The 12392-nt window shown below is 31.6% G+C and overlaps 2 protein-coding genes across 2 annotated transcripts; one reads left to right on the top strand and one right to left on the bottom strand.

Annotated features, from left to right (window-relative positions):
- Positions 1–3327: 3327 nt before the first annotated feature.
- On the top strand, positions 3328–9533 carry LOC101256111 (uncharacterized). Its single transcript, XM_004245720.5, has 7 exons — positions 3328–3715; positions 6132–6264; positions 6374–6424; positions 6930–6981; positions 8547–8605; positions 9019–9064; positions 9171–9533. The coding sequence occupies exons 2-7, from the start codon at positions 6151–6153 to the stop codon at positions 9299–9301; spliced, it is 453 nt and encodes a 150-aa protein (XP_004245768.1). The 5' UTR covers positions 3328–3715; positions 6132–6150; the 3' UTR covers positions 9302–9533.
- A 1612-nt stretch (positions 9534–11145) lies between these two features.
- LOC101250618 (3'-5' exonuclease-like) lies at positions 11146–11769 on the bottom strand. The gene has a single exon (XM_004246105.1). It carries the CDS (start codon positions 11767–11769, stop codon positions 11146–11148), a length of 624 nt encoding a protein of 207 aa, XP_004246153.1.
- Positions 11770–12392: the final 623 nt, after the last annotated feature.

The raw sequence follows: 12392 nt of genomic DNA, 5'->3' as shown, positions 1-12392 counted from the left end.
TCTACAATATGATACAATTCCAAACTAATATAAAAATCTAAACTTAAGAATTATCCTATCAGCATAACAAAATAACCTAATAAATAGAGGTAGACTGAAGGTGTGGGCCGCAGAATATCCCAAACAGCACACCACAACTCCAAGATAATTCAAACTCATATCCAATCTCGAAGAACGTTCCCAAATTGAAAGTCAATCACTCAATCTGCACCACAAAAAGTGCAGCAAGTGTAGTATGAGTACGAAATCACGTGTACCCAATATGTCTCATTGACCGACAACGAAGAAGTAGTGACGGGAGTTATATAAGAAAATAAATTCTTAGATTGTACAAGTATATATATATATTACACTTACTATTTAAGTTTCATCAATAAAGGAAATCAACATTTAATATTTTCCAAACACCAAACGAAACATATAGTCATCAAGAATGAATGATGGGATGAAATGCAATGCAATATGATGTCATGTAATGATATGTCTCAGAATACCCAGTACTCACTCAACCGTATATACATGATACTCCTCGGAAATACATCGAGAGTTCATGACCCATGGGGGACTGGCGAGGTCCATATACCGACACGGACGATCTCCACGTGTCTGTGCGGACAATCTCAACGCACTATCATAATATCAAACAATTTTCGCACGGACGGTCTCCACGTGCCCAAATTACAATCTTAACATCTCACCATCCCCAGCACGGACGATCTCCACGTGCCCAACTTATACTCAGTCTCATTTCTATGCATGTGCACAATATTGTTTCAATAGAGGGAATGGTGATGCATCTCAATCAATCAATATGAATATAATACATAACTACCTCAATTATCTCAACTATACGGGTGAAATAAATAAAACACAATCACACAAGGAATTCAAGACAATAATATATCAGCTAATGCCCATATGCTTTGGCATTCTCAAATTTCAGTCCACATTCTATAATAGTACTTTTCCTTTTTATAACACCGGTACTCGTACCAATGCCCATCACACCATTGATACGAGACCACCATCTTTCCCCCTTACCCCTTGTCTATTTTCATTTTTTAATATTTAATTAGGAAAACGTCCTTCAACAAGTCCAAAAAGTCTTAACATACCTTAGATGCCGAGCTTGTGCCACGAATCTTTTAAGATTTTTCCTTTCCTTTTCGCAAGGTTTCGAAACATTCCCAATCTACCAATTTTGCAATATTCGTAAGTAAGCAATTTTTGTAGACATTCAAATTATTATATGTCTATCATAGACGCTAACACTCACTCATTCTTTTCAACAAACTCCAAATCTTGATATATATTGGCATGCCAAATTTTTCATACTTGCTAAATTTCAAGCCAAGAACTTAACTCTAACCTCTTCAAATGGACTAAAATTCAATGTTAGATCATATAAAATAACACCTAATAATTAATTACCAATTAAAAAATCTATTATCATTGTATACATTATTATTATTATTATTTTTTTTGCAGAAACCCATTTGTAAACAAGTGCCAATTTTCTAGAATATTTATCAAATTCCAATCATTGGCAATCATTGACAATGATTGGCTCAATCTTATTTCTACCATTCTGAAACTAACAATATATTATAATAAATTCTTTCGACAAAATCACAGAAAACATTAACCTGCAGCCATTCAACTATTCGACTTCGATCGATTTTTATATATATATATATATATATATATTTTTTTTTTTTTTGAATACTAACCCAATTGCTAACAATGTAATATAATTTAGTAATCATCACCAAATTACCCATTATTTCTTATCACCCATTATCAATATAGCATAAAATAATAACATAATCCCAAGCACTCCGACAATATATTACTATATATAGAATTGAAAAGAACGAATATCTCATACCTTTACCTGAACAATGGCTATGATTTTTCTCCCTCTCGCTGGTCGCCTGTGGTAAGGTTTCGCATCCATTTTTTTTTCTAAACAAGAGTTTATTAACCGTGAAACCCCACTAACCTATTATCTATATTACTTATTTAATAAAAGTTTCATCAATTGGGTACTCATAGTTATCTAATAGTTTAAAAATACCCCTTTAAATTTTTTAATGGAGTCAAACTAGTCCTAGTTTTCAAAACGACCTAGCGGGTCGTTACAATATATATACACACACCTCGATGTCAATATTAGTTTAATTAATATGATTAGTTTTTATTTATTCTTAAAATTTAATGTGTACCGACCTCATGAAGCCGGTAATTTTTTTTAAAATAATTACTTTTAATAAAAGCGACATCCAGAGGTTTGTTTGTTAAAATATTTCTATTAATTATAATTTTTGCTATTTAGCATAATACTAAAATTTCATTTGAAACTTACAATATTGTTCAAAAAGCGTAACAAATTTGTATACTTTTATAAATAAAAAGTTAGACTTTGTGGAATAAATAAAAAAATATTTAAAATCCATGTTTAGAGTATGAAACTACGTTGATATGAATTAGGATATAATTATACTTATATTTCTACATTAATGTACAAATCTATCAGGCCGTCGTCTAATCATGGACTTAATATCTCATGTTATGATGTAGGTGTGAAGAGCTAACATATAATCTATTAAAGTATGAAACGCGAGATAGTATTATTATATATGTACTTTCGATCTAGAATGTATGTCAAATGTAGTGATCACTTCCTAATTATGATGACATGTGAAGGATGTTTCATATTGAGTATGAAATACATTAATTAATTGTATATGAAATACTTATCAATTAAAGAAATATCAATGATTAACTTAAGAAGATTTATATATTAGATTTGATATTGATAAATGAATCGATAAAATTAAATTTATATAATTAGGAAGTATATAATTTAAATATATAAAATTAACTTGATTGATAAATTAAATTTATTAAATTAAACTTCTATTGATTTTAAAATTATTACTAGATTTCGAAATAATTGCTTCATTCAAATGTTTTAAAATTTAAGTGATTTTCAATTATATAAAAATATTTTAATTAAATAGCAATTTCTAAATTTTCCTCAAAGTCATTTAATATGTAGCTCATTTTATTCTAACCTATCCAATTCCAATTGTATTTCAATTATAACCACTATTGTCTTTTAATTCTAAGTCAATCTTATTACAATTTTAGCCATTTCATATTTCTCAACCCAATCTGAATTTTATAATTTCATATTTCAATCTCAACCATTCATTCTTTTATTAAAACTCAATATCAAATTCTATCCTTTCATCTCTATTTAAATCAACGGTTGAGATCAAATCTTACCTTTCTCTTTATTAACCTAGAAAGACCAAAATTCCTAAAACTAATTCTTTCTTCCTCTCCATCCCTCTGTAAAAAAACAGATCCGCTGCCCCATATTTTTCTCCCCATCCCCTTTCCCTGCGTCCTCTCCATTTTTTGCCGGCGAGAGCAGCAGCCGGCGACTCCTCCTGTTACTCTCTCCGCCTCCCTCTTCTCCTCTCTTCCTCCGAGCAGCAGCAGCAACCGCGGACAGCAGCAGCTCCGTCAAGGACGGCAGTAGCAGCGCCAACAACTACAACGCCCAGCGAACCTCCGACTGGCGAAAACTCCGCTACAGCGACTCCGCGTAGCGAGCAAAGCAGCCGCCGCCAGACGCCGCTGCATTTCCTCCTTAGGCGAGCTTCGAAATTCAACAAACCACTTGTATATTTTGGTGCATTGCCCGGTTAGTTTTTTCTTTTAAAATTCTTGATTAACATATTTATCCTTAAAGTGCAATGCTCGCTCAGATTGTCTCTTCTTGTACATGTTTTAGGCGGACTTTTGCAGTGATTCGATGAAATTTGGCATTAATTGAGTAATTTGCCAAAAATTGCATTGGTTATTTCTATCGATTAATCCAAACCACCTTACTATTTTTATAATTGAATTAATAGTTGCTGATTATTTGCTTTGCTATTAGAATCTGTTAACTTTCGTTTCAATAAGTTAAGTTAGGTAGATGTCCCAGAAATAAGTATGTGAAGATATGTAATTGATCCTTAACTTTTGCGTAAATATTTCTTTCCTTACCTGCTTTTATATTGCATTAATTGACTATCCTTAATTGTTTATTTGCCTGTTTTAAATAAATTTAAGTAGATTTTTACTTGCTTTATTTTTGATAAAATTGTGAATTATTATGGTAAAATATTTCATTGATTTGGTAATGTTTTATCTAAAGGAAAATATATTATAATTGTCCTCTTAATTTATTCCCTTCCTTTAGTGTTGTGCTCTCTCATCTATTATATGAGCATGCCCCTTTCATTCTTTGATAGACTTGAATATTGTTCTCTACTCTTGAAATAATTAAGATTCTGGGTATCCATACTTGAGTTGAGCTCTTGATGTTAGTGAATTAAGTTAAAACCAAACTAAACTAATTAGACTTAGACCTAAACTAATTGGACTTAAACATTTGTTAGGTTGTTTAATAAGTAAATTATATAATGTGATTTAGTTGGTGAATATTATGTTGGAATTAAGTTAAAACTAAACTAATTAGATTTGTTAAGTTGTTAAGTTTTTCAAATAAGTTAAAATTATATAATGTGGTTTAGTTGGTGAATATAGTGTTTGAATCTAAATTGATTAGACTTATAAAGTTGTTAAGTTCTTCAAATAAATTAAAATTATATAATGTGGTTTAGTTGATGAATATAGTGTTGGATTTAAGGTAAAGATAAACTATTAGACTTAGAAAGTTGTTAAATTGTATAATAAGTTAAATTGGTGAATATAATGTTGGAATTAAGATAAAACTAAAATAATTAGACTTAGAAAGTTGTTATGTTATTTAATAAGTTAAATTATGTAATGTGATTTAGTTGGTGAATATAGTGTTGGAATTAAGTTAAAACTAAACTAATTAGACTTATAAAGCTGTTAAGTTCTTCAAATAAGTTAAAATTATATAATGCGGTTTAGTTGGTGAATATAGTGTTGAAATTAAGTTAAAGCTAAACTAATTAGACTGAGAAAGTTGATAATACTTCAAACCTCAATTGTGGAATTACACTTGATACGTTGTTGTTAGTTGAGGTAATCCTTGATTCTTTTATAGGATTAAATTTTTGTATCTTGTTTGGTTGTCATGTTTGGGATAACTTATCCCACCATTCATATCATAGTGATGAGATAAGTTATCCCATATACATGGTGGAATAAGTTGCTCCATGATAGCTAACCCCAGAATAACTAATCCTGGGATATCTTGTTCCCAACCAAACGACCCTATAACTAATGGGGATTAAAAGTTGGCTATGCTGGATATTTCTTTGTCACAACCTAGAGTACTTTCCTCCCATTTTTATAGTTATGATAAAATACTTTGTCGAGTAGATTAGGCAAAGGATCCCAACTTTCTTTTTTCCCCAATTGTCCATGCTTTGGATTGCATGCGTTATGACACATCGTTGAGGCATCAGAATCAACAAGTTATCTATTTGCCAAAGGAATAGTTATAACTAGTTAGATATTTAGTTGCTAACACACTATTAAAAGAAACACTAACTAATGGGATTGAAAAGGTTGGATTTTTGAATTGCTAACACTCTATAACTAATGGGGATTAAAAGTTGGATATGCTGGATCCATAAGGATGCTGATGTAAGTCCCTTGCATGCTCATTTTTGAATGATGCTGCACCATACCTCCCGTCCTGATACCTGACAGATCAAGAGGGTTGGGAATATATAGCTACATTGTAGTGTAATGCCAAACCCGTTTGCATATAGTTCAAGGTCTAATTCGTTAATTTTATTTTGAAGTCTAGAGTACAAGTAGTAACAAATTTACTCAACTGGTGTAGCACCAACATTAAGTATCACATTGTTATTCTAAAGGACTAAGATGAACGCGGTCCGATCTGGCAAAGCTGGCTCAACGTATTCTCTAGCCCCAAGACTTTGCTCTTATTGCTAGCTCTTTCCTGTTTATGCCTCACACTGAAGAAGAAAGATCAGATGCCACTCTAATTTTAATTCTGCTGAAGTATTTGTGTTACCTTCATTCTAATGGAACCTGTGCACTATTTCTTTACTTGCTATCTTTTAATATGATATTTGTGCTTCCTTCATGCTGATCGAACCTGTGTGCAGAGATTCTGTGGAATTGGTGATGACAAATGAACCAACTTCTAGAAGAGACAAAGAATCTTATAACAAAATGAACAAAAATAGTTTTAGTAATGTGAGATGTCCACATTGCGCCGGTCCTCTTTCTAAGGAGATGGTAAACAACTAATTCTTGTACTTTAAAAAAAAATTGTGTTTTTTTTCATCGTATTTCTGAGTGTTAATACAATGTTATTTGTATGAGTGATTCTCTCATTCCTTTGCAGGAGACAAGCGAGTGGACAGTTCCGCCTCTAATCCGGGATAGCTTTTCTATGGTTCGATATCAGTGATTTACATTGACACTACTTTGTTTTTCCAATTCTTGAATGATAAAATCCGGTTCTATCTTTATTTTATGGTGCACAATTTGAGTAGACCACTGGATTAGACAAATTAAATCGCATATGCATAGTGTAAAGCATTAGAAGTTAAAGAAAATTTGATGAATTCATACTTGAAAAATTGGTTATGGTGGGAACATTGGTATTTGAAGTTGAATTGTTAAATAAATTTAATTCTTGAATGTTGAAACATATGACAGTTACATGAAATAAAAATACCAACAATTCAGAGGTGTTAAATGTTATCTGAATCCCACCATTTAAAAGTGTGTGATGAAATCGCCAGTAGAAAATCTATAGCATAAATTAGGACTGTTTTAAATTTTTGCCTTAGCGGTTTGTATTTTATTACATTCTGATTTTGTTACTAAATCTGCTTGTCCTAATTCATCTTCCCCTACCCCCACTCCCTTACTTAACTACTTCCCTGATATTTCAGATTGGTTCTGCAGTTGGTGGTACTACAAGTGCATTCTATGGCTTCAACCATGGTATGTAGCAGTATTTTGTCCATCTTCCTTGGTTTCTTTTTGTATTCGTATCTTGCTTCTAGCATGCTCTATGTATTTATACCCCCTTTCGGAGGTGAAATATTGTGTATTGATTATAATCTGCTTTATATGTAGCAAAACGTATATTGGTGATTCATATAGCCGACTTCAATTGGGTTGTATGAATATGTAGTTGTTGACTTGTTGTATAATCTTCTTCATATAGCAACCCAACCATGCTGTAACATGATGAAAATAACTCTATGAAAATAAAATGGGAAGATATTCTACATTATTCACTCAATGGTTCTATCTCCTAAAACATTTCTCTCTTAGGGCTCCACAATAATATAATTACAACGTGCTGTTTGGTTTAGCTATATTATATATTATCTAATGGAAGATGCCAAAGATATAATTTTGGTTCTGAAAATTTGTTTTTGTATATCTGGAATGTCCTTATTTGCTTCTATATTTGTTTTCTTTACAATGTTCAGAGATTCCTGGGTCACTTAAACGTTCAATCTAAGTTGCAAATGTCTTATTCTTATTCTTAGTTTGGGAGGAACATGGAATGTCTTGTTCTTTTAATGGAAAAGGGTCAAAATATCCTTAAACTCTCCGAAATAGCTTAAATATACCCTTAAACTATATTTCGGCTCAAAAATACCCTTCCCGCCACACCCCACTACCACATAGAAATTGCCTTTGGCATCTCCTAAGCTCCATTTCCAAATGTTTGGACTTTAATTCAGCATCTGGTTGGACATCTTATGTGATTTTAGGCTAATAAAGATCAATTTTTCCTTATTGAGAAACTGCAAATTGATGGGAACTCGACATTCTCCTGCTGGTTCTTTAAGAAGAGTATTTAAAGACGCTCACATTTTTTAGCTTCATATAACTCCCTTCTAGGCTGTGGCAACTTTCTAATCATTGACCGTTTATCATGATTTAATCAGTTCTTATAAAATCAATTATCTCATAAATCTTGCCTATCACAGACGAAAAGGAAAGGAACCGTCGAAGTCTTAACAATTTAGTTGAACGTTTGCTGTTAAATTTCTTTTACTGTTGATAATCTTCTTATTAGTAGTTACGTACTGTTTAGTGTTTACAGTATACTTGTTAAAGGATTACGAACAACACCACATGCACTAATAACGTGTAAAAGATGAGAAAATATCTTTGGTAGTATGCTGTCTCTTTGTAAATCATTCTTCTTACTTTACAGAGGATGCATTTCTGGTTTCTATAGTAATCTGAGGATAATGTATGCCTGTCATTGAAGCATCTCTGGAGTCATTGAGCCTTTTTACTTGAGTTCATATCTCTACTGGAGCCTAAATACTATCTTTTACCGATTTTATATGGTGGAATTTGTTTTTTTAATCGACATGTCAAATCTGAGATTATTCATTTTTGTACAAATACTGTGCATAAATGTTTTTTTTTAATTGACCTGGTATCCGCGTTGATGTGAAATTGTTGTCTGAATGACAATCATATTATTGTTAATCAACATGTCTTGTTTCTTATCTTATTCCTCTGATTCCTACTTGCAGTGATGCCGATTGTTAGAAGGTGGGTTAAAGGACCTATGTGGTTGCATTTCCTTGTTGGTGTAAGTTTTTCTTCTTCTTTTTTTTTATTATTATTTCCTTATATTGCGAGATACAAAGGGTATACTGTACAAGGAGGCTTAGAAGAAGTTTGTAATGAATTCTCAATTAAGCTTATAGATGCTGGCATTCATTGGAACTACAAAATTCAAATGCACTAGGCTTCCATCTTGCATATTCTTTATATTGTTAGCACTACCTTCTGGTCATAAAAAATTTAGGCAATAGTAAAGCATATATACATACATGACAAGTATTATAACTTGTGGGATTATCGTGGATATGTTGTTGTTGTACTCCTCTCTGGTTGTTTTTAGTGCTCTTTTTCCTTGAACGGTTTTATTTTTTATCTGTAGCTTTTTTTATAGACGGTTTAAATGCTGATTTTGTAATTTTTGGTGTTGGGTTTATGCAGGCTCCTCCTGTGATTGTTTTCTCATCTGCATGTGCAGGGATAGCAGGTTTGAACTTTACTTCTTCCAAGTGCTTCTGAAACGAGTAAATCTTGAATGTATTCCCTTAATTTGGTTCTGTTCGACATTCTTTTCCATGGTTGAAACCTTACAGGTGGTGCTGTTCCAGCATTTACACAGCTAGCATCTTCTTCTTACCACGCTGCGATCTCATCTTCCACATTACCACCTACAGCCTCACAAGATGAAAACATGAGAAAATCTACGACTTCTTCAACTTTATAGCTTAAACACCAAGTTGGAGATGCTTTTACTATCAGGATTCCTGCATTTTGCGGTATCATCTCTTAATTTGCAACAGTCTGTTCTCTCCTGTTTGCTAGCTCCCGTTGTGTGATGGATTTTTTTTCCTTTGAAAATATATTACTTGTTCATGTAGTGAGTTTGTTTATTTTTTGTAAATTCAAACCTTAATATATCAGTGATAGAATAAATTTTACACAGTTTTTTTGAGGAAGTCGAGGTGCGTGATAGTTTTCATAGCTCAAACAGGCATGTTTTGAGGAATCCTGTATCATGTTTTATTATATCAGCTGTCCACTTATTTCTATTCTACAAGCCACACTGGTTCGGCTTGAATTTGAAATGAGACCTCGTGATTTTCCTCCCACTTAAATGTTTTTCACCACATAGTCTAAATCGACATTTCAGTTTTGGGTTTTATATTTAGTCTCTAAATTTGTAAAAGACGACCTTCCTCCGGGCTCCGGACTAACAAAATTAGACGGAGTAACAAAGTAACAACAACAATAATTATATTAATTTATTTATAATTAATATTGATTATAAAACTTTTATATAATTTGTATTTAACAAGGAGTTATTCTAATTATAAATTATCAGTTTTATGTTTTTCATGTACAAAAAATAGAAAAAAAATATGTTTAATTGCTATATAAAAACATCACTCAATTTTAACAAGAGAATTATATCATCAAACATATATTATGATAAATTATGTAAAAGATAAAAATAGTTGGATATCAAAATATTTTTCATCATTCATTATATATTTAAAATTCTTGAGATATGTGATAATGTCAAGTAATTTAATTTTTGTTGAGATGTTCTTAAAACCTACTAAAAATTACTTTTTTTTTTCTTATAACAATCGATTATTAGAAAGGCCGTTCAAAATTTATCTAATTAAACTTATAACTAATAATATCCGCATTTAATCAAATTTTAGGGAAATCATAAAAAATAAAACTAATTATGACTATCAAAATATACTATCGAGTTAGGTTAAATTTTTAATTTTGAGTGTAAAAAAATGGTACTAGTTACTTATTTTGCCGTGGTTTTGTTTAGTATTATATTATAGATTGAATTTTTTCCCCTTCTTTTATACTCCCTCTGGAAAAAAAATGATCCTATTTAGAATGATCATTTTTATTTTTAGGCAACAATTCAACTTTATTTTTCTACATAACATGTTTAAAATAACAGGATTAAAATACATTTTGATATATTTGACATGACTTTAATTTAAAACTACAAGATTAAAAAGTCTTTTTTTTTTAAACTCGGCTCCAAATCAAATTGGGTCATCCTTTTCAAAATGAAAAAAATACAATCTTTTTAAAAAAAAATAAAAACCCAAAGTGTACATCATCGCTATTACCAAAGAAGATGTTACTATTCTAAAAAGAAGTAAATCAGTTCTCAAGTAACCCAAATCTTTAACAATGGTAAGACTTGAAAGAATTATAACTTACTAAAGATACACAAACACTTATTTTTTTTTCATTATAAAACCAAAATTGATAAATAAACGCTTCGTTAACAAAAAACATGAATTCACGTGAATTATATTCTCTAAATCCCTCCACATAAATCCGTCTACTCGATAATAGAAAGTGAATCGAAATGAAAAAGAAGATGAAACAATCTATACAAATTTCATACCAGTATCTACACATATCCACCTACTCGATAGTAAAAAGTGAATCGAAATGTGAAAAATGACGATGAAATAATCTAACACAAATTCCATACCAGTATCAAGAAAATCCGTATACTATTCAAGATTATGATACAGGTTCGTAATAGTACAAAATACAAAAAAATCACTGCATTTTGTAGAACAGCTTCAGCCCAAGCTTAAAAGACATAAAAGCATCAATACAAGCATATTCAACTTGTTCATACTCCAATTCCTCTGCATCCCAATCACTCATCGTAACACCCAACGGCTTTTGCATCACTTTCCCAAGAATTTCATGCGCCATTCTCTTCAACCCAATTCTCCCATACTCTTTAATTTTATAAACATCCATCGCCATCTTGTTCAAATCGAGTGGGTTCGCCACTAACAACGCGTAATCCTCGTGCAATTTCTCACAATCGCCGTTAACATTCACACCCAGAAAACTGAAATTGGTGTCTCCCAGGAAAGAGATGAGAGAATCCGGGATGTAATCTGCGTGAATTAGTTGGAATATGAGGCACCGGTGGCCGACGCAGAGCTGGAGGAGCGCAACACGGGGGTTTTCTTCGGCGGGGTCTCGAATCGCCCGCCACTCGATGTCGAGACCGACGAGGAGTTCGTGGAGTCTTCGACGGTGAATGTGAACTGTTTGCTGAATCCATCGATCCACTTCTGAACCTTTCTTTGTAACTGTTACTTCGATTTGGTTTCTGTAGAAAGGAATACTATAGAATAAGGTGTGGGCTCGGCAGATTCTCACCATGCTGATGATATCTTGAGAATCAGTCGCCACTGTTGAAGATGAATTAGGAGCGAAAAATTGTATTGTGAAATAACAGAAATTCAAAATTTATTGCAGAATTGTGACATTTGAAAGACAGATTGCGCTCAAATGGTAGACTTTATATAAGAGTTTGGGATTGTTGAGTTTGTATTGGCGGAGAAATGAGCTCTCTGTCGTTTGGTTCGGAGTAAGTAATTTCGAAATAAATAATTTTAAAATAAATTAATTCGTCATTAAGATATAAATAATAAAATAAATAATTTAAATTAATATTTTAATCAAACATAAGATAAAATAATCTTACATTTTATTATATGAATTATTGTACTTTATATCCTACCTTTGATTGTTAAGTATCTAAATTGTTATTTATTGTGATATATATTGATTTTATATATGTAAATTTTATAAAATTTTGAAGATATTGTGTATTTTGTGAAAAATTATAAAATTTAAATTATATCAAATAAATTGTAGAATATACATTTTCTCCCTTTTCGATTGTGTGACTTTATATTTAAATGAGAATAGTATTTTATAACTCGCTTAGTATTTTCTCTTTTTGTAGTGTAAATGATTGTAGAATGATATAGAGCGAGAAG

Source organism: Solanum lycopersicum, chromosome 8, assembly GCF_036512215.1.
Source record: "Solanum lycopersicum chromosome 8, SLM_r2.1".
In the NCBI taxonomy this organism is placed as follows: Eukaryota; Viridiplantae; Streptophyta; class Magnoliopsida; order Solanales; family Solanaceae; genus Solanum; species Solanum lycopersicum.
Note: the sequence above shows the minus strand (reverse complement) of the source record. Positions and strands in the feature narration are given on the sequence as shown.